The sequence below is a fragment of the Macrobrachium rosenbergii genome, chromosome 30, assembly GCF_040412425.1.
Source record: "Macrobrachium rosenbergii isolate ZJJX-2024 chromosome 30, ASM4041242v1, whole genome shotgun sequence".
In the NCBI taxonomy this organism is placed as follows: domain Eukaryota; kingdom Metazoa; phylum Arthropoda; class Malacostraca; order Decapoda; family Palaemonidae; genus Macrobrachium; species Macrobrachium rosenbergii.
In genome coordinates this window covers 4447915-4471872 of record NC_089770.1, presented here as the reverse complement: position 1 = coordinate 4471872, position 23958 = coordinate 4447915, and the positions used below count along the sequence as shown (strand labels likewise).

General features: G+C 36.3%; 1 protein-coding gene across 1 annotated transcript; it reads left to right on the top strand.

Annotated features, from left to right (window-relative positions):
- Window positions 1-8: 8 nt before the first annotated feature.
- Window positions 9-23958, top strand: Nipsnap (protein nipsnap). The gene is made up of 7 exons (XM_067131560.1): window positions 9-167; window positions 4628-4807; window positions 4993-5155; window positions 5407-5547; window positions 7154-7280; window positions 13250-13438; window positions 22762-23958. The coding sequence occupies exons 1-6, from the start codon at window positions 64-66 to the stop codon at window positions 13396-13398; spliced, it is 864 nt and encodes a 287-aa protein (XP_066987661.1). The 5' UTR covers window positions 9-63; the 3' UTR covers window positions 13399-13438; window positions 22762-23958.

Here is a 23958-nt window from a genome sequence, read left to right as displayed (position 1 = left end):
TGTAACTTTCGCCGGGAAAGCGTCGGTGGTTGCCATGGCAACGCCGAACTCGCGACGGGCATTATGGGAGTGACGTCACACCGTTGTTCCGTCATGGCGGCCATGACCGTGTTATCAAAGAGGGCCCTTTCTTTGAGTTCGGCTGTGCACCAAGCCGTGCAAGCCAGGTAGGGCTAGATATTAACCCGATTCATTTTCGCGAGAGTCGGGGAGACGTTATTCCGTGCGGGGGAGACGTAATGGCGGTGCCATTTCGCGTTGAAGGTTGTGTGTTTGTGTCGGCCTCTGCCCCAATCAGCTGTTTGGTTGTCGTCTGCTTCGTGGACCGACATCTTCACATAAACAATTGTTTTCCTCTCCTTGAGGTCAACGTCAAGGTCAAGATTCGGGAGGTGTGGTTTCCCCGCTAATAAAATTATATAAGCGGAATTTTAATATGCTTATTTCCTGCGTGTTTATATTTGGGGTTTAGTGACGGTTAATGGGGAGAAACGCGTCGAACTGGCACGTGTCGTGTACCAGTACTTATCGGGAAGGAAAATGTAGCCTAGGCTAGATTTTTAAGCTCGTCTTAACCCGTTGTGGTCTTAATAGCTAATTTATTTAGGTTTATGAATAGCTGATTACTACACCAACGCATAATCTGACATTAAGTATATTTTGGAAGTCTGTCTAGATCGTTTACTTGAGAAAATGGTTGATGTAGTTAGGAGACAGGTTAGGTTAGGTGAGACAATTATTAATGCTATCTAACATAGTTATTTCAGTTGTTCAAAGGTATATAAAATTCAAGGTTTAAGACGTATGTAAAATGCAGGGTTTCAGAGGTATATAAAATGCAAGGTTTCAAAGGTATATAAAATGCAAGGTTTCAAAGTATATAAAATGCAATGTTGATATTCTATAATTCTATTGACTGTCACTTTGAATAAATAGTTTTTATTTGAATAAATATGCATTTATAATGAAATCTAAGGTTCAGAGACATCATGATGTTGCATTTAGGCTTCTGGGTACAATTTTTGTGCTTTTCTGATATTTTCAGGTATAAACTAATAACATATGATAGCCCATTAGAGAAAACTGGCTGTTGCCCATTAATCAAGAATAGCCTATGCCCCAAAGCTAAGCTGTATGCAAATAAGGTGTAAATATTTTATATAATTAATCATATCTAGGATAAGTGGTGCATGAGTATGTTTCCATCACCCATACTGCCACCTCAAGAAAAATTTTGAAAAATTCATTTTTACAAGTAGAGGACATTGCTGTGTTTTTGAGATTGGGGTATTTTGTTGTCGTTTTTACGATCCATACTGTTAATATAAGAATATATTAATCAGGACAATTTAATATTCTTGGGTGATGCTGTATGTATTGGTGGTACTGACCTTATAGTTACACTTTGGGAAATTCAATTTTGTTAATACGCTAATATCCAAAATTCATTGCCCCAAAAGACAAAGCATTAAGCTTTCCAGCTGTCGATCCTGTGACTTGTTTGATTTTCTTCTTCATTATTCACAGAAACCACTTGCTAAATATTTTCCCTTAACCGTAGTATTCTACATGATGAGGGACCTCACTGGAAATCCAAAGATTTGGGGTATGGAAAACATGTGAGTAACACCAACATCATTGGTAGAATACAGTACACTTAATGCATAAGACAAGCGGTTTGACATATGCGCTCGTCACCTGTAGCCTATGCAAAAAGAAGGAAAAAGTAGACTAAAACGTCTTGCAAAAAGTTTACGTTCTAGCTTTGCTGTACTTGAGACGCTGCAGTCTGCGGCTAGTGTCAGGGTCTTTATCCACCTTGGAACCCAGAATCCACATAGCCTCTAACCCCCCCCCTCCTCTGTAGGCTTGCAAAGTGAAAAGTTTTAAATGACAACACGTTTAATGGTTGTTTAATGAGTAGCAGATTTATTTCTTTTAGTTTGTTTGCTTGTATTTGACTTTTTTTGTAATTGCTGGAGAACAAACATGAACTATGCTGTTGCAAGGGGCTTGGGCTTTCTTTTTGGGGGTCTTGTATGCGCTTGTGCTTCCTCCTACGAGGAATGTGTCGGTTGAGCTTCTCCTCAGTGGGAGAATTTGGTAGGAGGAGGAAGAGAGACAAGAAGCATTCGCTGGTTTCATGGGGAGGAAATGCACTGCTCAGTCATTTTGGTGCCTCTCTTTTTACTTCCATTCCTGGAATGCAGCCAATGACTGCGGAAGCATAGATAGCCTGTGGATTGGTGAACCACATATCACTTAACTCTTCCAGGGAGGGGGAGTGCAGTGACATTGGACCTCTTCATGCATATGCATTGATTCTTTTCACTTGCCTTTCTAGGTAAGTGTGGTTAAGCTAATGCCACCGTCCCTTTTCACTGTGCATACAGTCACTAGACTGAATAGGTGGTGGGTAGTTGGTGTTGGTGTGGCTTTCGTTCCTCTTGAGGAACTGCATTATGTTACTTGTGGGGTGTGGAGCAAAAGCTACAGTCCAGTTCAACAGTCTTAGGGGGTAGATTTAACTATGACTACTTGACGTAAAGAATTTATTCAATGCTATTTTTCTTTACAAATTTACAGTACATATTGCTTACTAATGAAAATCCTGGAGACAATACTCTCCTAAACAAACCTGCCCAAACAGTAACTAACCTACCCAAGAACACCAACCAGGTCCCTGTCATTTATCATGCTGGTCATACATATGCTAGCAATAGGTATTACCAGTCAAGCCTAACAGAACACTATTACTGTATTCAATTTCTTTATATTCTTTGATTGTACACACACCAATCTGCTTCTGTCATGGATGCACAGTGCATTTAGGTCACAAGATTTTGGAACTGTGATGATACCAGTTTCTTTTGTAGCAGTTATCAATTTCATATAAGCTTCTAGCAAAATGCTATGTAGTACCTTGAATTTTTGTCAATCAGTCACTGGAACTTTGCACCCCCACTAAGCAATTTTGTCCATTACCAGTAAAATTTGATTAAAAATACTGCACACACAGTTTACCAACAAATCTTTTATGAACTTCACTGCAGTCTTTCGTAAACACAGCCAACAGCCTCGCAGTTTTATGGGCTAAAGCTTTACCTGAGTGGAATTGGTATGAGCCTGAACACCATCGGCTTTCAACTAGTTTATTATCCGGTACTTACAACACTTTTCACTTTCTAAAATCTTTACTAAATGCATTTTCAAAACAATTCAGTCAAACCTCATGTCAGAGTGATCCCTTTCATCACATCAGACCTGCAGTGAGGAAGAACCCCGTCATTCCTAACAAAAATGAAACAAGGACTGTCATGAACAAAATTTTTACACTAATGATTAAAATAACAATTATAAAAATTTGTTTTTTCACACATAAACAATGGCACAATATATATGGCCACCACAGTGTTATTATCTCTCGGTAAGCGGTAATCAGAATCCTTACGTATGACCTGTGAATGAATTGTATAATTTATACTTAAAAACAGTATGTAAACAAGATTATTAAAAGCAGAAAAGTACATACTTTATAGCCTAGTCATAAAGATTAGTTCCCATAACAGCAGGCTACAGTTGACGTATTGTATATCAGTATACTGCACCATTATTTTCACTGTACTAACTCTTACTTGGGAACATTATTAACTGAAAGAAGTAAAATCGCAGTGTGTTAAGAGGGTTAACTGGTAAATCTTATCATAGCAAGGCTGTCGTAATCAAACACTTGCTAACCATTTGTTTTAGTTGTGTTCAGATGTTATGTGACATGTAGGCAAAGGTGACAGTTGGTTTCCACAGTTTTAAACGTAATATCAAGGAACATTGTAAGACTATGAAACAAAAGTTTGGTATTGTATAACCGGGTTTCAGAAACGTGGAAGAATACACAAAACGCTGCCATCTTTTTGCACAGTACCATAATCAGTTTTGCTGCTTTCAAATGCGTAAAATTGAAACACCAAGCATAAGGTATTTTTAAGACACTTGAAAGTGGTTAACAGGATGTACATTGTGCTAAGCCACCTGCATAACAAGTTGGTAGATGAAAGTCTTGTGACCTTATTTTTTTGTCTAGATTTTTTCAAAAATTTTGCCAGTCAAAAATGGAATGCATCTGCAAGGTTGGAGCATCTTTGATGCCAGGAAATAGGGTTATTTTGTATTCTTTCTAGGTACACAAACCAAAGCCTTATATGTGCTACCCATATGAGCCACCCCATCTTGTTCCTATTGCCAAAAGAAAAATGCTTGGTGATGGCAGGTGAAGGATGGTATATTCACCCACTCACTCCTTTTAAATACCAGTTAACTACCATGTTACAAAGTTTGAACAACCCATTCCAACTTGCTCTGAGGAATACCCCCACATGAAAGACTGTGGTCTGTGTACTTAGGCAAAATACTTATTACTTAAATTTAATTTCCTCCTTTTTTAAAAAATTTAATGGTCGTCAGCCTCGGGCTGTTTTCTTTGCTGTTACAAAATTAGAACTGGATATCTGAGATGAGCCTTTGCGTCCTCGCTTTCTGTAAAGGTGAATGTTTTATTTGCAAGTCGCTTTTATAGTTATGTTTACTAAGTGTTTTTTTTATTAGCTATTTCATTTCTTTATCTTTTCAGATGGATATCTACAACAGTATGCATTCCACAGAAGGAAAACTGGCTAAACAAATTACTCGTCCGAAAAATAGAGCCAACAAAGGAATCCCACAGTAGGATGTTATCCGATAAAGAAGTTATTTATGAGTTGCAAACACACAATCTCAAACCAGGATGTGCAGATGCCTACCTTAAAAACTAGTAAGTCTTTTCTAAGAAAAAGTTTGGTATATACTTTCTTTATTCACAAAGACACCTGGTTTCCAAATCTAAGAATTGCTCCAAAATTTTGCTTGTAATTTCTTGAGAAAGGATCCTGGCCCAGTGATTTCCTTGTATGTAAATTATGTCAATTAATTATTGTAATCAATATTGTCTTTCCCCAGTGAAGAATATGCTAAAGGAATTAAGGACAAACCGATGAATCTAGAACTCCAAGGGTCATGGACTGTGTGTGTCGGTGACCAGGACCAGTGCGTTCACTTGTGGAAGTATGCTGGAGGTTATGGAAACATTGATAAAGCACACAACACTTTTAAGACTGATTCTGTAAGTTGGATGCCTTTTATATTTAATTCCTTTTCACTGTATTTAGTTACTGCAATTTTAAAAAACCTGTGTCATACTCCTAGATTCTTATAGGGCTCGTAGAAAGAATTTGCCCTAAAATGAGGTTGTGGAGACAAACAGTTAGGTAGGATGGAATCATTCAATTGTTTAATTCACGTTTGGTAGCTCGAGGTTATCCCGCATAGCATCCTGTCATGTATTGGTGCTAGTAAGAGTTTACCCCTTTCCAGGATCTTTCAGCCCTCATTAAGGACAGAAATCAGTATCTGAGACAACGTTCAAATCAGTTTCTCCTGCCATTCAGCTTTTGGCCCCCGGTTACTCCCCGTGAAGGTGGCAACATCTACGAAATCCGATCCTATTTTTTAAAGGTAATATCATTTGGTTTTTGAAGTGTGTTAATGTTAAAATGCTTATACACCTGAGTTAGCGGTAATATATTGTGTATGAAAAGTGTGTAGACAGTGGAGTGATAAACAGCCAATAACCTCAAAATGTTCAATACTGTATATACCTATTTGATACACCTTATAATGCAGCATATAGTATTTGTGCATTGGTCAAGGTTTCTGCAATTATCCAGGGTGTCTTGAGATGTATTACTGAATGATTTAGGGAATTATTTGATTTAATCTTGATTTCCTGTTGCCATATTTAGTAATATACTGTATTCTCATCTCTTCAGTTATATGCCTCTTGTGAATTAAGCCTGTATAGTGATTTTGTACTTCTATACAGGCAGTCCTCTTTCACGTTCCGCCTTCACGTTCGAGGTTGGCGCTTTTTCAAATATATTCATCAGAAATTATTTCGGCTTACTTACGATGTTCGGGGTTCTGGCGACATTAAATTTCCGACGGAAGAAATATGGCCCCAAATGGCAGAATAATCATAATTTGAAGGTTTTGATGTAAAACTCAATAATAATGCAGCATCGTTTTCAATGCACCCAGAGCATTAAAAGTAAGGTTTTCTTATGATTTTTGACGATTTTCGACGATGTTCAGCTTTTTTTACGACGATTTTCCGGTTACGACGCTGGCGCAAGAACGGAACCCCGTCATGTAAACCGGGACCGCCTGTATTAGTGTTATGTATGCAAATACTGTGCAGGTAGTCCTCTGTGAACTTTTGTGTTGAAATATGAGATTCACAGGGCTAAGGGTTTGACTGAAAGTTTTGTTCTTTAATTGTGAGTGGCAATTGCAACAAAGCAAAGAGGTTTGGCAGCCATGTGGGAAGAGGTCAGAGGGAATAGTTAACAGTAAAAGAGAGAAGTCAGTAAAGCTGACACTATCAGCTCAGCATGTCATGTCCTGAGTTGTGTTAGATTTGCCTTGTATGGTATAACAGTGCAATCCTTTGCTTTGATGTCCTTTGTACTTTTCATCACCCTATGTGTTTGTTTCGCCCATTTTATATTGTCAACTTTGTCTCTGAGTTCAGGGACATTGTGTTCTTTGGCTACTGAAATTTTTTTTTTCTCTTCCGTTATCAGTTAGTTTTTCCTGCTTCTCTATATCTACCCTCCTTACTAGCATCTACATCATATTCCTACTATGTACCATCGTTCCAAAATCCATAGTGCTCCCTTTCACTGAACTTTCTTCAGTGCCGTATAGATTTTTATTTTGCCATGCAATTCTTGGTCCCTCTTTCATGTTGAAAGACTGCTGGATACTAGGGGCCATTTCGTTTGGAATTCTTGGAAGCTGTATCGTCTATTCCAGGAGTTCTATCTACCCTAACTGGCAAACTCAGTTCTCATTTGTCTGGACTAGGAATTATCTGAGTTTATTACTAAATTTGGAAGTATAAGAGGCTATTGCAACATTACATTGTGTGATTGTTTGCCCCACATTTCATGGTTGTATGGACAAATTTATTAACTTCTATATATGAACATACAAAAACTAGTATACTACCTTTTGTATGGAACAGTTATCTTCAGCCATTATTATTACAAATGCTTTACAGCCAGGTACAATGATTGAATGGGGCAACAACTGGGCAAGGGCTATTCATTTCCGCCAAGCAAATAACGAAGCCTTTGGCGGATTCTTCTCTCAAGTGGGTCGACTGTACAATGTTCATCACATCTGGTGTAAGTTTTTTCTAGTTTCATGTTTTCACAGCTTTTTTTTCCTTTTATTTTGCTATGCCTTTATCAAGTTTAGTGTTAGCATGCGCACATATTAGATGTTTGGAACAAGTGCAATGACACCTTTGGGTACTGAACTGTATTCTAAAAATGCATTAATTGCCAAAATCTGTGCATTAGATCAACATGTTTAATCTTAGATTTTGCTTTTCTTTATTGTCATTGCCAGTTAGTCTCATTAGAGCATGCTTTTATATTAAGTGAAGCATACCAAATCTGTTTTAGCCTTTTATGTTTTGTGTTACTGACTTAAGATTAAACAATTTGGCAGTTGACAGACAGGAATAAATTTGTCCTCGTTTTACTCAGTTATTGAAATATCCCTGTATATACTGAAATAAAAGTTTTGTGTTCCTCCATTTAAATAAACTCTTGTCTTTTAAAAATACGAGAGTTGCCAAGAAGATTAGGCTTCCCATGCTTTTTTTTCTGCAGTTATTGACCGTTACGAAGTCCCCCATTTTTGTGAGCGTTTTTTGTGAAGTCTCTTTTTGTGTTCTGCTCTACCACTCACCTGGTCTTGGGTGCAGGATTTGAAAGTTAACAGATGCTTTTATGTCACCAATTCCAGCGTGTCTTTTTTTTTTTTTGTAACCGCAAGGAAAAGCTGGAATAACACCACAGGTACTCTCCTCTTTGAACCTGTTTTAGTGAATTGATTGTTTGTTTGGGAAACATCGAGCGTAAGGTAACAAGCTAAATAGATTAGGCCCCTTTTGTGTGTGTCTAGATGTTCCAGTAACTTTAACGTTGCCTAAGATAGTGTTTAGAGAAATTTGAATAACAGTTGTAATGCGCACACTGTATATTGACAAAAACTGATCAATCATTGTGTACATTTCACATTACTTGACACTCGTTTCAGCCCATTTTTATCACATCTTAGCAACCCTAGGTATCCTGACTACCAATGTAAGAGAATAATATTCCAGTTAGGATAGTAAGAATTACATATTAATGCTGAGATGGATATCTTTATTTAGGACATTTCTCAAACAGTTAATATAATATAATAATTAAGTCTACAGCATGAAAGATATTTTAGGTTGGGGAGTTCCTCTTGATTTATAAATGAACTAGACTGTTCCTTTGAAGATGTAATGGGTTGTACACTGTTATATGAACTACATAAAATATGTCATATAGTGGAAGAAGTGATTGGAAATTATGTAACATAATCAATTCATAATTTAATGCATGCCTCAGAAATGCACTGCAAATGTATAATGAATGTATGGGTACACAAGGAAGTGAACAGTACATGCTGTGCTCCCAACTACTGGATTCAGAGGTTGGTTTCACAAGATTCATAATTATTTTTGTTTTAAGATTACAGCAACTTGAGAGTGCATGTATGAGAATCTGTGCATATATTACCTGTACTTCTGTATTATTTAAGAGACTACAGTTAAGACTTCAGTTGATAAACCCACCTACTACCTTCTGGCATTTTACCTCCAGGTAGGTAGGTCGTTTCGAAATATTATTTTCATGAAGCGAATTCATCTTTTCATCCATTTCTTGTTTCCAATTATCCACTTCTTCAGAAGATGTTAAGGCCTCCTGTTAGCTGGTTGGAGCTTTGATTAAAGATGCTTTGTGACAGTGACGAATGTTTCATGTGTGCTGCCATTACTTAATCTTCTTTTTGTGAGGTGGTTGATAACCTTCTGTTATCAACAGGTTCAGGAACAAATAGGGTCTACATCTGAAAGTTGTGACACATCAGATTCAGATTGTGATGTTTTTTAACAGTGATGAATGAATGTTTCATGTGTGTCATTATTAACATCGTAATCCAAATATTGAGGTTTATTTCTGTCACATGCTGGGTACCTTCTCTCATCAGCTGGTTAGTGAACAATGGGTTCTACTTCTGAAAACCCGTAACACATTAGATTCAGGTCTTCACAAGCAGTAGGTTCTGGTATGTCAGAATTTCTGACTCGAAACCATTGGTTTCTTGTTTTCCACTGACTGTCGATAATTTGCAGTGTGTGAATATTAAGATTAGGAACATGTCACGTAAACTGAGCACATCTTACTCACTTCACAATTCAATTTGCAGGAAAGTAAATCAATAATGCAAGACTTTCTTGATTGTATCCCACAAATATACCCTCAGTTCATTTTGTGTTGAGTATCTTAATGCTTTGGTTATATAGAGAACATTTTTTACCAAATGTTTCAAATTTACCGAGTTTTGGATGCCTGCCTGTTGAACCTTCAACAGGTGTCAGTCCTAGGTGAGTTGACACATCTATTTTGAATGTGTACGGCCATTTTGGTTGCACATGGCCACTTACTCTCAGGAAGGTTTGCTTCAATAAGTAGTCAGCGTCCCATCTACGATGTGACCTCTTGAGTATACCAATTTGAGGGGAATAAGGTGTTGAGTACTCCGTTTTTATTTTATCGTTGATACAGATAGACAGCAGTGTACATTTGCAAACAGTGCAATTTCTGCAAAAAACTTTTTGAGAACTTGAGGGGCATCACTCTTGGCTTTTAGTAGATAGCTTGAAAGTACCAAAATAGTTATCAACTAAAGTAATTCTATATCTAAGACCTTTTCATGATGCTGGATCAGTTGAACCACAAGATCACAGTGAACAAGTCCCAGAGGTTGTTTGACTTCTTGGTTTCTGATTCCTTGTCTGTGTCATTTTGCTGGGGATGTGTGTCATGCACTCACAGTAATTAACGTACGATCAACAATATTTGACAATTTGTTCATGCATTCGATGTCGCAGTGGCCAAGTATTCTAAGCCATCCTTCTAGAGAATACTTCCTTGGACCACTTGTAACAGTTGATCAATTTCATGATCAAACTTTCTTGCCCCTTTTCATATTCATTTAATGTAGAGCAGCTTATTCTCTAAAATAAAAAAAAAGGTACAATATTCTGTAGGTGAGGTACTTCCTTTTGGTGAAAATGTAGTAATATGACCACTTTTAACAGTCCTAGAAACAGACATATTTCTTGAAATGGTATATATAAAGCATCTTTCAATGTTCCTTGGCAGAAAGTGGCATTCTTGTCTTTCACACATTCTACTGCAACACAATGACTCGAGGCAGCAATCTAAAGCCTCAAGGTTGGATGAGATGGGTTTTCAGTCTTGAATATATCAAAGTTTAGGATTTCCATGAAGGATATATTTCCTGGAGTGCGAACAGTTCATCCTAAGTCTCCTTGTGTAAGCATTGTACACGTAACAACAAAAGACTATCTGTTGTGGAGTCCGGTCTGGCCCTCGTAGGTGTTACAGGAGTTTAGGGGATTCCAAAATTCAAAAGGTCCAAATGGAGAGAGGTCTTGTTTTTCTGGCTGGTCTAGTAAGATGAGCAGTAGGTGATGCTGAATGCTATCTACAAGGGAGAAAAGCTTCTTTGGAGGAACTGCAGAAGAGAAAGTGATAGGATGCTGTGGAAAAAAAGAGGTTTGGGTCCGTGCCCACTCTAGGAATGGTTCTACCCTTCAGGATTAGTGTGTGTCTATAAATTTTGGTTGTTTCATCCTTTTTGTAACCAAAATAGATAGCTAATGTGAAGATATTAATTTATTTTCCATTCTGGTACTTTATAAAATTGGTTTTGTAATGAAGACAGCATATAACTACAATATTTGTAATGAAGACAGCATGTAACCATAATAGGGTATCCTGGGGTTAGCTCACATAGCTTATAGTGTAGTGCAGTTCCATAAAAAGTACTTAATAGGTTATCCTAACTATTATTTTGTAATTATTTAATTTAAAGTTTTGACTTATTCAAATTGATACATTTGCATAGTTGAATTATTTTGAAAAATATTTTTTACGCACCTGTACCTGCCTACGCTTACTGGATGTGTAAAGTACTGTGTAAAAACCCATACAGTATAAAAAATGTAAACAGTGTTTCGTACTGAACAAAAGCAACCCCAATTCTTTTAAGAAAAAAATTTGACTATGAGAGAGAACAAAAGGCAAGAAAACACATTGTAAGAAGTTTATTGTAACAATACATATGTGTACAAGAATACCCTGTACAGCATTAAGTAATATCAGTAAAAATAATGAGAGAGAGAGAGAGAGAGAGAGAATGGGGTGGCCCCACAGTAACTGGATATTGTTTCATAATGTGTTGCGCAAAGAGGAAAGCATTGGTCTCGCCACCACCACCCCGACAGGCACAGCTAAGTAAGCAATGGTTAACACGAGCATTCGGTTGTTTGTTCACCATCCATCCTCACAAGAAGGAACAGGAAAGTCTTGACTGCTTGCATGCTCTCATTTGTTCACTGCCCAATACCTCTAGCATACTCAGTGGGTTATCCACTAAGGAAGAGAGGCTATTTGCTTGGGCACGTTTCCACTTGTCCGATAACCCTGTCGTACTTACTGGATTTCTCCGGTAAGTATAAAATATTTTGTTATCGGACCCAGACAAGTCTGCTGAGTAGTGAAATCTGCTAATTTGAGGTCCGTTAAGTTGAGGTTCCACTGTTATTTTATTTTTATTTTCTTTAGTCTAGGACTGCAAGTTACTGGGGCTAGGTGCTAGATAGGTGTGTTGTATTAAGGTACCAATTATGTATTTTAAAATGGGTTTGAAATTGTTTATCTTTATTCTGCACAGTGTTCTATAAGATTCATTTTGCAGGCATAGGGTGGAGTGGTAGACTTGAGAGTGTGTTAAGTTTTAAAACATTTTTTATACTAAAACTTTCTTTGGTACCGCAAAAATCACTAGCTGTAGTTGAAGGTAGTTTATTAATAATTAGGTGATAGACTTTATTTTTTCACAAAGTACAGAAGATGAATTATTCATTATTTCAAATTGTCAGCAGGGTTATAAACTTTATATCTTTTGAGTAGCTCCTTGATATTAGATTAGTTATTGCTACAGTCTTAAGTAATGTGGAATGTATCAGATAACAATGATTGAAAATGTCAACTACAATGGGCTCTTAAATGTTCACCTAGTTGATTTGCATTCAGTGTTGGTGAAGTTGTCAAGTGCTGTCCTAGGAAATATGATGCAATCCAGTTGATGGATTTAGGCCATAATTTGGGATAGAAGGTGGGTCCATTGCATGACCCCATCAGAACTGTGCATGCCTTTGAGAAAGTTTCGTACTTTCACTAGTCCTACCCTTAACTACAGTGGTAGGTTGTGTGTTGGAATTTTACATTTAAAACTTAGCTTAAGTGATGTAACTATTTGCTCATAGTTTATTTCTTATTTATTTTCAATTACTAAGATAAGGAAGTTTTCACATGGTATGTGTCAGTGCTTTTGTTCTAAGGAATGATGAAATAGGTTTTTTGCTATTTTGAGAGGGTGTCTTTTACTAGGGCTATTTTTATAGTGAACTTCACCTAGTCTTATAATGCTTTCAAGAAGAGTGTCTCCTCAAAATTCTTGTATTTGTGCCTATTACATTTCACAGTTTTTAGTTTCTTAATCATATCTGTGTAAGGGCCGAATGCAAACACCATAATTGCTGAAGGCCTGTTAATTTGTAGTAGTACAGCAGAAATATACCTTATCTCAGTACTGTTAATACCGTAAATATATGATTATTCATAATTACTTATGTAACTGGCAACTATTGATTTATCCACTGTGCAAAACTTACTTTGTTTAGGGACAAGAATGTCCAACTACTTAAATGGTAGTGCACAAGGCAAGGCTTTTTAAAGATATTCTTTTATGTAAGTAGAAGTAATGTGCTGTACTGAGGTATATTTCCTATGCCTAGTATTGTGACCATTTTGTTTTTTGTCAATCCCTTTTCTTAACATTTTTGTTCTTTGTGCTGTTTTCTCCTTTTTATGGGGGTTTCTCCTTGATGCATAAGATATCTTCTTATTATGCATGCCTAAGCTCTAATTTTGCAATGTGGGACTGCTCCTATGTCCAGGCTACAAGAGTATGGCGGACCGTAAGGAGAACCGAGAGTCTGCGTGGCGTAAACCTGGTTGGGACGAGGTTGTTGCCTACACTGTGCCCCTAATAGAGGAATACTACTCTCGTATCCTCTTGCCCAACTCCTTCAGCCCTACGAAGTAGGCCAGCCAATTAACATACCTTATCCCCGTGACCACCTCGAGTAAGTTGGTATGCACATATTTGTTAGCCATACGTCACTGTTGTCAGTGGCTTTGCTGAAGGAAAATTGGTAAGGAACCTTATACGTACACGTTTTAGGAGTAATATTTAGGAATAAGAAATTAAATGATTGTGTTAACCAGAATTGAAAAGTTTGCCAATTCATGGATCTGTTTTCAGTGCATAGTTCCAAGTAGCAATTTGAAGTCTATTTTTTTTTTAATGTACAGTGCAGTCTGACTCAGTTTTGGACTGGAGGCAGAATTGATTAACGACAGTATGGTAACTTAGAGAAACAAATTTAAACATGTATAGAAATTGACCTGGAGCAGTAGTGCGTGATTTTAAAACATGAACAATTGAGACAAAGGAAATTTTTAATTTTAACTTTAAAAGTTCTTTTGAATAGACAGTAAAGATGTAGAACCTTAAATCTGTTGAATAGCATGCTGCATGGGAGAGCAGTTTCACGCATTACCCATACCACTGCATAGTCCATTATTTAATAATGTTGAGGTGTTTATATGTAAGGTAAAATTGGAAAGCTTCTAAAGAAAATAATTTTCAGAAAAATCAACTTTCATTTTTAAAATTTTGGTGGGCGAGACTTTTTTCGGTCTGTATATTAAAGGTCGAATGGAAAGGCTCTTTTGATGACAAAATTGTTGAGCTTTCTCATATAGATATTTCGTAAGAGGTTTTCTGTTGACTCTCATCCTTCAAATTTGAAGTTAGGAAAATGGCTTCTTGTTCAAAAGGGCAGTAATGTAACTCTTGATGCAATACCCCAGTAGAATCTTATTTCCAAGTGTCATGTAGGAGTTAACAAGGACATTCTTTTACATCGTCAACATACTGTAAAATGGTTTATCTTTAGTTGAGTTTTTAAATGAAGCATTTAAGTGAAACAGGCAAGCTTTTTTTTCATATAAGATGGAATTATTTTGCACTCGCATAGTGCACACGAAGATTTTACAGTACAAAGGAGGAAAGAGGAGTTATTCTTCCAGTTTTAATTAGAAGAGTAATTTCTTGATTTAAGTGAAAGTAAATTTTTTGAATAAATACTTTATTTACAAGTACTATATATATATGTGTGGATAGTAAAGCAGTAAGTAAGAGAGGTAATAAAACACTTTTATAGTTTGTGTTAAAGAATTTTATTGAAACTACATGACATTAGCAAGAATATTCAGTACCTGTGCACTTGCAAACCTGATCGTCATGCAGTTTCTAAGTGTCTCCTTTTCCGAAGAGACATGCAAAACCCACGACTGTAGAACCCGTGCTGTTTATTACTCTTGTAGAATCTTTCACAAGTCAGTTCTTACTAAGAAATGGGTCGCCACCTTTCTAGATAACCTATTCAAATCCAAATTTTCAAATTGGTCATATAAACTATCAAAAATTACATTTGGACAACAGGTGGAGGTATTATAGAAAAGAAAGCGTAGCCAAAAACAAGGAAAAATTATGATTGAGTTACGAATGTGTTTGTTACTCAAATCATAATTATTTTGATCAAGGTTTTGGCTACGCTTTCATCTCTGTAATGCCTCCACCTGTTGCCCAAATGTGTTTTTGATGGTTTATATGACCAATTTGAAAATGTTTACAGTGTCTGGCATAATAAGTACCCCAAGTTAATGTTTATTTTTTCATGGCGGTGATTTCCTTACTGAATACAGTACCATAGTTTTCAAAATAATTTCATTTAAGCAAAGCGAGAAAGATTATTACAGCATTTCTGTAAAACACCAAGATAATTTACGCATGCGTAGCAATGTTGTAAGCCTTAATTTTTTCATGACAAATGTTTCTCCTCTGGGTTTGCGGTATGAAACTACACCCAGTTTTTAAAGCAGTCCCGTTTTCATTTTTTACCCCACGAGGTTTTTTACCTGTACATTTAATTTTATTCATAAAAAATTAGTTCAGTTTAATTTTTTTTCTACCAAATTCAATTTTAAGATACCCATAGGTTAGTAGAGACAAACAGTCCTAGATACTATTTTAGGATTCTCACTCTAGTGTCTAGAGTGGTAATATACCCTTATGATTTTACTTTGTGTATCAAGTGCAGTATCAGTTAAAAGTTGCCCAAAAGGGGTCAGTGCCTTAGCTAGCATATATCAGTAGATACGAGTCTGTTAGAAAAGAACAGCAAACATCAGTACCATGCAAGTAATGTTTAGAAAGCCGTTGCCACTCTGCTAATGTTTAATATTGAGTTATGCTTTGTATTTTGATTCTTTTGTTACAGATACATTGATAATACTGTGAAGCATCAGCTTGCTTGAATGCTTTAGCAATGCATGCTGCATTGTGCAAAGTCAAAGCAAGGTAACATCTGGCTAAGATAATGCTTTATGTTTTGCTTGCGTTTTAACCCAGCCCGTTGTCAGCACAATGTTATGTCTTCTCTAGACAAGCAGTCAGATATTAAGTACCACTGTGTTTTAATTTGTAGGCACACTGATATTTGATGCCTTTTATGCCAAATTGGAGGATTATTTTAAATATCTTAGGTAAAAGATTAATTGAGATTTTTGGTTCAGACATTTTAACCATGTAGAAACTGTAAATATTTAACATTTCTGGCAGAGTCTGTTGCTAATGTTAAGCATAAAATCTAATTAATCTTACTCGTTTTCTAAGAACAAAGTCAAGAAGTTTAGCTTTATCATGTACATCATCATTTTTCGTAAACAATACTAGGAAGTTTTGAGTTGGTTTATATAGGTACCAGACTTGAAAAACTCGGCCAGAATTTGAAAGTCTTCTCAACTTTGTTATATTAATTGATGAAAATTTGTGTGTGTGGTCATTTTTAAAAATGAGCATCGAATGACAGTAGTATTATCGTGGAGAAGATGTCAGAGGTCTTAATTAAATATGTAGTGTCTTGATCTAGAATTGCAAAATGGAAGATATTTCTCAAGGGAATCTTAAGAAAACGTAAACTTCAAGGCAGGAGTAGTATTCCTGCTAAATTCAACAAGATAAAAAAGAAAAATACAGATTAGCACTACCCATTCCTAATTTCAGGATCTACTTTTAGTTGAAAGCATTGGTATGAAATATTCTTAATTGCAAGTTTTCCTTTAAACAAGATCTCAGTGTTGGCCATCTTCAATCTGCACACACTGTTTTGGAAGATAAAGTGAGATTGGATATATGAGTATGTCAAGACTTTTTAAGCTCTCCCATTATATTTTCAGGACACAGTACAGTATATTGGATTGGTTACTGATAAGACCCAAGTAAAGTACCATATCGTCTGGGTTTGGGGTCCAGTAAGAGAGAAAAGAGGTCGTGAAATAGTATTGTATTTTATACTGGAGCGGAAGTATAAAACTGGCCTACAGTCTGATAGACTTCTAATCTTAGGACAGTGTCATGCTTCTATTTACACCTTCAAATAGCGGTCCTGAGGAGCTTTAACAGAGAAAAATTAGGTTTTAGAGTCAACTTAATCATCACAAACTAGTCACATTATGAAATGCTCAGATGGTTCCCCCAAAGGATTTGTTCTTAAATGAGAACTTGAAGCTGGAGCAAGGTAAAGAAGTTGAACAGTTGAGTATGAAAAACTAAATGGACTGGATGACAAGAAACAAGCAGAAACCAGTTGGTGGGGTGGGGAGAAAAAGGGTCACTGCGAAGAACCTTCAGTGCCACCTATAGTATGCCATTATAAAGGAATGGTGGGGGTTGGAATTAAAAGTAAATGAACAAAGAATAAGTTAACCTGATAACTGTTACTTTTTAAAGTCACTTGTGGGCTTCCCAGTTTGTAGCCTTTTATTTGATAATGTATTTTTTCTTAAAATCTGAGATTTTTCAAATATAATGTCATTTTCATTTTAACCAGTACTGTATGTGAAAATGGTTCCTTTGCTAGGGTATGTACAAACCCTTCTCTCCCATCTTCATTCTGTTTGTTACCGTTAGTTTTTATTTTTTAGAGAAGTTAAGCAGTTCATAGTCATATTTTATCATTACCCTTTTTGATGGATTTTGTCATTGTTGTATGTCAATGATTTGGAGTTTTATTTCTTAGCAGTTGGTTAAATGGTTGATTGTCAATTCTCACTCCATAAGTTTCACTCGTAGGTAGAGCCGTAGAAAAATATTAGATACGGTAGTACTTGTCTGTGTTCCCCTAGCTGTTGAATTATTACATTCTTCAAACCAAAACGAACACCACTGGAGCCATATTCTTGTCTGCAAGCTGGTCACACTCGTACGACACGTGGGTGCTTGACCTGCATGACCTGATCCATGTATGCAGAGAATGCTGGTCATAAGTGTGTTGTGTGGACTAGTGGTTGGTCACTGCTTCCTTCAGGGAGGAGTTTCATCCTTCTGGCATTGTGTTAATCGTAGGGCTGCAGATCAACCTGGAGCGTCATAATCAATCCATTAATCGCAACACCTAGTGCCTAGATCCCTTCTTGCTGTTTTGCTGTTGAGGTTGGCAAGGAAGAATGACACTTTGTGGAAGAGCAGAGCATGGGCTAGGCATGAGCAGTAGGTCCTTTGTATTTCTGTATTTAAAAAGTTACTGCAACTAGAGAACTATTGCACAGAATAAGGCATATTTATGAATAATGGGTCAATATGGAACATTTTTTGTTGTTGTAGAAACATTTTTCAATTATTCATTTTGGAGCAGTAACTAACTGTAGATACTTCGAACACAAAGAAAGGGAACATCATAAGTGTGAAGTTGCTATCTTTACTTTTCACCATTTGATTATTCTTACCTTTACCATTCTACTTTGTTGAAGACAATGCCAGTTATCAAGAATCTCTTAATGGCAAAAGCAGCCATTCACTGGTGTCTCCCATAAACTGGTGTATGTTCAGACATCGACTTCTTTAAGGTGTATTTGTCTTGTATATTTGTTGTTAAACTTCGGTCAGCAGTGTAGTAAAATTATTGCCATGAGTAATTTGGTGCAACAGAAGTATCTTTCATGGTCCAGAGTGCATTAACTTCAGAAAATGTTGACGTATCAGAAGTGGATGCATATTTTTTATATGATATAAAGTAAACCTCAGTGGTACAAGTAATGTAAAGACTTAATATTTATCACTGTAATGCAAAATTATTTCATTTCTAGTACAGTAATGCTTTATGGTACACTGCATTCTTTGTTTTCATGCCTGGTATTATTTGGATGAATCAGTGGAAGAATTTAGCATGTAAAAAGGTTCATCTTTCTGAGTTTGGTGTTCTTGCATGCTCTTGTTATTGCAATTTTTGCTTCCTTTATATGCATGGCTGTTCTTGCGTCTGTCTTAAAAAATTATGTAAATTAAATTCAGGTGTTTTAAAAAGAACCTTTGTTATGCACATTAAAAGTTTTTTTTTTCATAGCTAAGACATAAGTGAAGGGTATTTTTTGTGTACAGTATTTTGAAAACCTAAGCTAAAACACTTTTTTGTACAAAGAATGTTCAGATATGGGTTTCACCCCCAAAAGAATTGAGCATTTCATCTTAGAAAGAGGTCATTCGTTTCAGTCCTGTGCTACAGTGAGATTGTGAGTTACAAGTCACTGATGGCTAGTTGTTTCCAGGCTTTGCAACATCTCTCTTGTACAATGCAAATGTAAGATTGAACAAAAGATAACCATTTGATTTGGAAGGGTTAGTTACCTTAGCAAATCTTTTGTCAGGGTAACTACCTATGACTTACCATGTGTGTCTTACTAGGGTCTTGGTCCCCAGATATGTTTCTTCTTTCTTATATATGTCATGAGTTCAGTTTGCCTTGTTCCCACCAAGTCAAGCATCTTACTGATTCCCCAACTAATATTTGCCTTACTTTAAAACTGATTGTTGTGGTCACCCTCATACAACTTGACTCTTTTTAGTGGTGGCTTTGGCAGGTTTTATTGTTTGAAACTGTACACTCTGAATAGTCATACCAAACAAAATCAACTTTTTCTGAACCAGGTTTTGTTGCCATGTTAGCACAGTAGGAGTGCCTTATTGGGAACATTCACAGCTCTCGTTGAAAATAATTTCTGTAGTTGGCATACTTGGTGGATCGTTTTTCAATGGGATGTGCTTGCTGTACACACATTCAGAAATGTAAGGAATTTATGAAAAAAATTAAATAACAGAAATAGCAAAAGATGTAGGTCGGTCAGACTTTGAAGACAGTAGTGTAAGTTTCCTGATGAAAAATGCTCATGGAAAATGACTGAGTATAACATCTAATGAAGATGTAATTCTTAATTTCCATTTGTGGGAAGTAAATAAACTATCACTAATTGTTTTGTTTAGATGATCAATTTCCTAGGATGCCTATTCTTAGATTCAGGCCCAAGAATAATGTTTCTATGATAGTCGAACTATAGATCTGCAAGTAAAGAAAAACTGTCAAGTGCTTCATAGATTTTTTGCTATTTTTTAGAGCTTTGAAAAATGAAACTTTGGGACAGATGCCGACTCAGTTCTTGATAGAGAATGTAGGAAAGACTAGAAATGTGGAATTGGCTTGCTAGTCCAAGATACAATTACAGTTGTGAAACAAGTAGGGTTAATGAATTTAATTGATAAAAAGATAGTGAAGATTTATATGGTTTTAGAAAAAAAAATTGGACATGTTAATATATATGCACCACCAATTCAGTAGAGATTAGAATATCATGAATTTGTTGGCAGGTTGTCAGATGTGTTTGCAAAAGTCCCACAGTTAATGAGATGTGGGGCATAGAACAGGCATGTAGTTTTGCCGATGTGATGGGAGAGCCAAGAGAGAAGCAGAAACAGAAATATTTTGTAAAGGTAAATAGAGATGACATCATGTAGAACTATTATGCTATACCAGGCAAACATATCTCAATATATGTACTGTGATGAGTTTATGGTTAGGGAAAGAAGAAAGATAAAGAGTGTTAAAAAATGAAAACATTAAGTATGAGAAACAAAGTAAAAAATTGGTATGAGAAAGGTAGCAGACACAGAAAAAGTAGGTGAAAGCTGAGAGAAAAAGGCTTACATTAGTCAGAAGAAATGTTGGTCATGACATTTAGGAAGAAAATAAAAAAAACTTGAAATAAAAGTTTATATGAACTAGAAGAATGTTGACATAACAGAGGGACCAACGGAGAATGTACAGTAATGCTTAAAGCTGTTAGGAAATCCGAGGAGGGAAAATGAAAAGGGTAGAGCTTAAGGAGTAGGAAAATTGTCACAGTTGGATAAAGTTCTGATTCAACATCTCAACTCACATAGAGCTGATGAAAGGGCCTCTTCTGCTAAATGTATTTGACCTTACTTAACAAATTAGAACTCATTAAAAATGTAATTATTGAACTGAAAAAGTTGAAGGTACTAACATTACAGTCAAGAATTCATTTCCAAAGTGTTAATTTGTTATTTGTTGAAAACTGGACAGTCATTGACTTCAACATGTTTGATTCTTAGTCTTCTACATTCAAGAGTACTAACACAAGAAATTAATCGACCATTAGAAAGGCAAAGTTTTCAATAAGAACTATTGAGTAAGTGATGGCACAAGCTCAAAGAGTGAGTGTATCAGAAAAATCTGAGGTTAATGTTGGTAGCAGCAGAAACCACAATGATTAAATACACTGAGACTATTAAATGAGTGCAGCGCACCAACCAAAACAAAGCCTGAACTTGTGATGGTGCGATCTTATTTTATGTATGTTTTTTATACTTTGCTGGTCAAAATTGGTCTGCATATTTGAGGTCAGAGCATCTTTGACCCTGGAAAATGTGTGATCCAGTATTTCTGAACTTTCACACCTTCTACCTGGTTCAAAATCACTACTGCAGGAATTGTCCAACTTCCTCATGCCATTCCTTTTTCCCTAGTACATCTGCCCAGTGCATGAATCATTGAATCATACAAGATATTGGTAGATTATCATTTTGTTAACCTTCCAAAAAATCAACCACCATGCCACAACTGTCTTTCGTCAAAATCTGGAGACCCCACCTTCATACCTGAAGGCTCCTTCACCACTTGTTTGCATACTATCCAGTCTACCTTCTGAGAGATTGGCATGGTTGGGCAATTGTCTTTGAAGACAGGGTTTCTCATCTCGGCTAGTCTTCCTTTATGAATAGCGATAACTTTCACTTTCATTTATCAAGGACCACAGGGCAGCCCTCTTCAGAGTTCTCCAACAGAAACTGCCCCATAGGGAGGTAGTGCCATCAGTATACCTCATGTGGTGTACTGTAACCGTTACTTAAGGTTCTTTGCAGCGTCCCTTCGGCCCTTAGTTGCAACCTCTTTTATTCCTTTAACTGTACCTTCATTAATATTATCTTTCTTCCATTTTACTTTCCACCCTCTCCCAACAATTGTTACACCTTTAAAACCTTTATTCTCAATATCCCTTCCAGTACTGAATGACCTGACAGATCATAGCACTTGGTCTTTGTCCTAAAATTTATACAGTATTCCAGTTCCAATTCCATCAGAGACTTCTCTCTCAATTATCTATAGATTAGAGTCCTCCCTTTTCAGTCGGTCCTTTGGTGGCAGCCTGTAGAATAGTCAACTGAATCATTGCCATGTCACCCATCTCGACTTACATCCCATATTACTAACTTTTTCTACAGATCAACGAGCAACATCCCATATTACTAACTTTTTCTACAGATCACAATGCTCGTCCCATTTACTGTATTTCAGGCGTAAAATGTAGCCAACTATGACTTCTCTACCAGCTTCTTCGATAATATATTATCAGTGCTAATAGTGGTGGTACAGTATTCATTAACTTACACCCTATACTGTACTTAGATATTCACACCCTCTGGCTGAATGAAGTACTGTACATAAATATTCTGAATAGGTAAGATTGTCGCACTTGAAGAACTTTACGCTGCATTTAAAATTGTGACTGCACAGGTATTCTGCTCCAAGAAATTTCTGCAATTTGATTATAGTACAATATCAAGGGTGGGTTAAGAAGGGTCCTATAACTACGGTATATACCATTTTAGTCAGTGTTCTCTCCTGAAGGCACAAAAAGCTGTCACAGGACATTTTTAGCTGTTTAAATAACTGAATTAAAATAGTAGGGTAATGTTACTGATAATTATGATGTGAAGAAATGGGAAAAGGTGAACTGTTTTTAACTTTCAAGTTAATAATCAAGAAGGGATGACCTGCTGTCTCCTCCATGTTCTTTGTACAGAGAAGTGTTATTTTGAGTAAATGAGAGAAGACCTTATAAATTGAGTCACTTATGATTTACCTGAAGATGCTTTAAGATGTCCAGTTGTGGGAATACCTTTTAACTAACGAATTCATATCTTTTGTAGGTTATGATTCATTTGAAGGAAGGAAAGAAGCCAGAGAAAACGCATGGCGTCACCCAGGTTGGGATGAAGTCGTGGCCTACACAGTGCCACTCATAGATGAAATGCATGCGAGGGTTCTCGTCCCTAATTCATTCTCACCCGCACAGTAACTGAAGTAATATGGATTTTAAAGTTGTCAATAGACCAAGGCATATGGTATACAACACTGTATATAAGCAAACAGTAGATGTGGAAAGGTTGATGTGGTTGTTTAGGTTGGAGAATGAATATGGATGTATAGAATATCAAATGAACTCTGTACAAAGCTATTTTTAGAGCTGCTTTTTATTTCGGATACATATTTCAATTGTGATACAAAATGACTGTTGGTTATGGGCTAAAAATACTGCTGTGGTTGAATGTTGCTCGATCTGGCCTCTGTGGTTACAGCAGCTGTACCCCACATCTGTTGGTGATGAAACTCGACGCTGTGTACATATATATAATTTCTCGTAGCCACTTCTTCCAATGGTGGTTCAGTTTTCTCACCTTCACCCACGGAACTGTTGATCTTCAAAAATCTCTTATGGGGCATGTGAAGCTTTATTATTTCCAATCAATTCTGTGTTTATGTCATCACCAGTTACAAGAAGTTGGTTTTTGTTTTAGATTTTATTAAACAATGTGAAATTGGATATTGTGAAATGTAACATATTTCCTATATTTGTTGTCTTGTGTCTTTTACTCTGTAATCAGAATATAACTTGTATTGTTATGAAGTGATTTAATTTTCGTCAGTTGTGTCATGATTTTTGTTGGCTTAAAATAGTTAATAATGATATACAATTTTGTTGAAGATTGTCACATTTTACCATTAAATATTGTATCTGAAATAAATGTAAAGAATGTGGTTGAGATTGAGGGCATCATTGCTTAAGGTCTTTGTTTTAGATAACTGAAATTGACTCACTTTAAAACTAAACCTGTTGAAAGAGAGACCTGTTGCCAGTATTGTGGGTTTCTAAGGAATTTGGTCTGGTGAAGTCTCTTAAATTATAAAGAATAAATTTAGGAGATTTGAGCTTTGAACAAATGATTTAGTTGCATCATATACTGGGACAGTTTAAACATATTGCTACTGTTCATACTTTGAAATGTTGTGATATAAAGACTGTACATTTTCTGTAAGTAATATTACAGCTTTGAAACTTTGTAATT

Excerpts from the sequence above, each read along its gene's own strand:
- Nipsnap (XM_067131560.1), top strand. The coding sequence starts at position 64 with ATGGGAGTGACGTCACACCGTTGTTCCGTCATGGCGGCCATGACCGTG. Across the intron at positions 4,808-4,992 it reads GATGCCTACCTTAAAAACTA|TGAAGAATATGCTAAAGGAA; the intron begins GTAAGTCTTTTC and ends GTCTTTCCCCAG. Across the intron at positions 7,281-13,249 it reads CAATGTTCATCACATCTGGT|GCTACAAGAGTATGGCGGAC; the intron begins GTAAGTTTTTTC and ends TCCTATGTCCAG.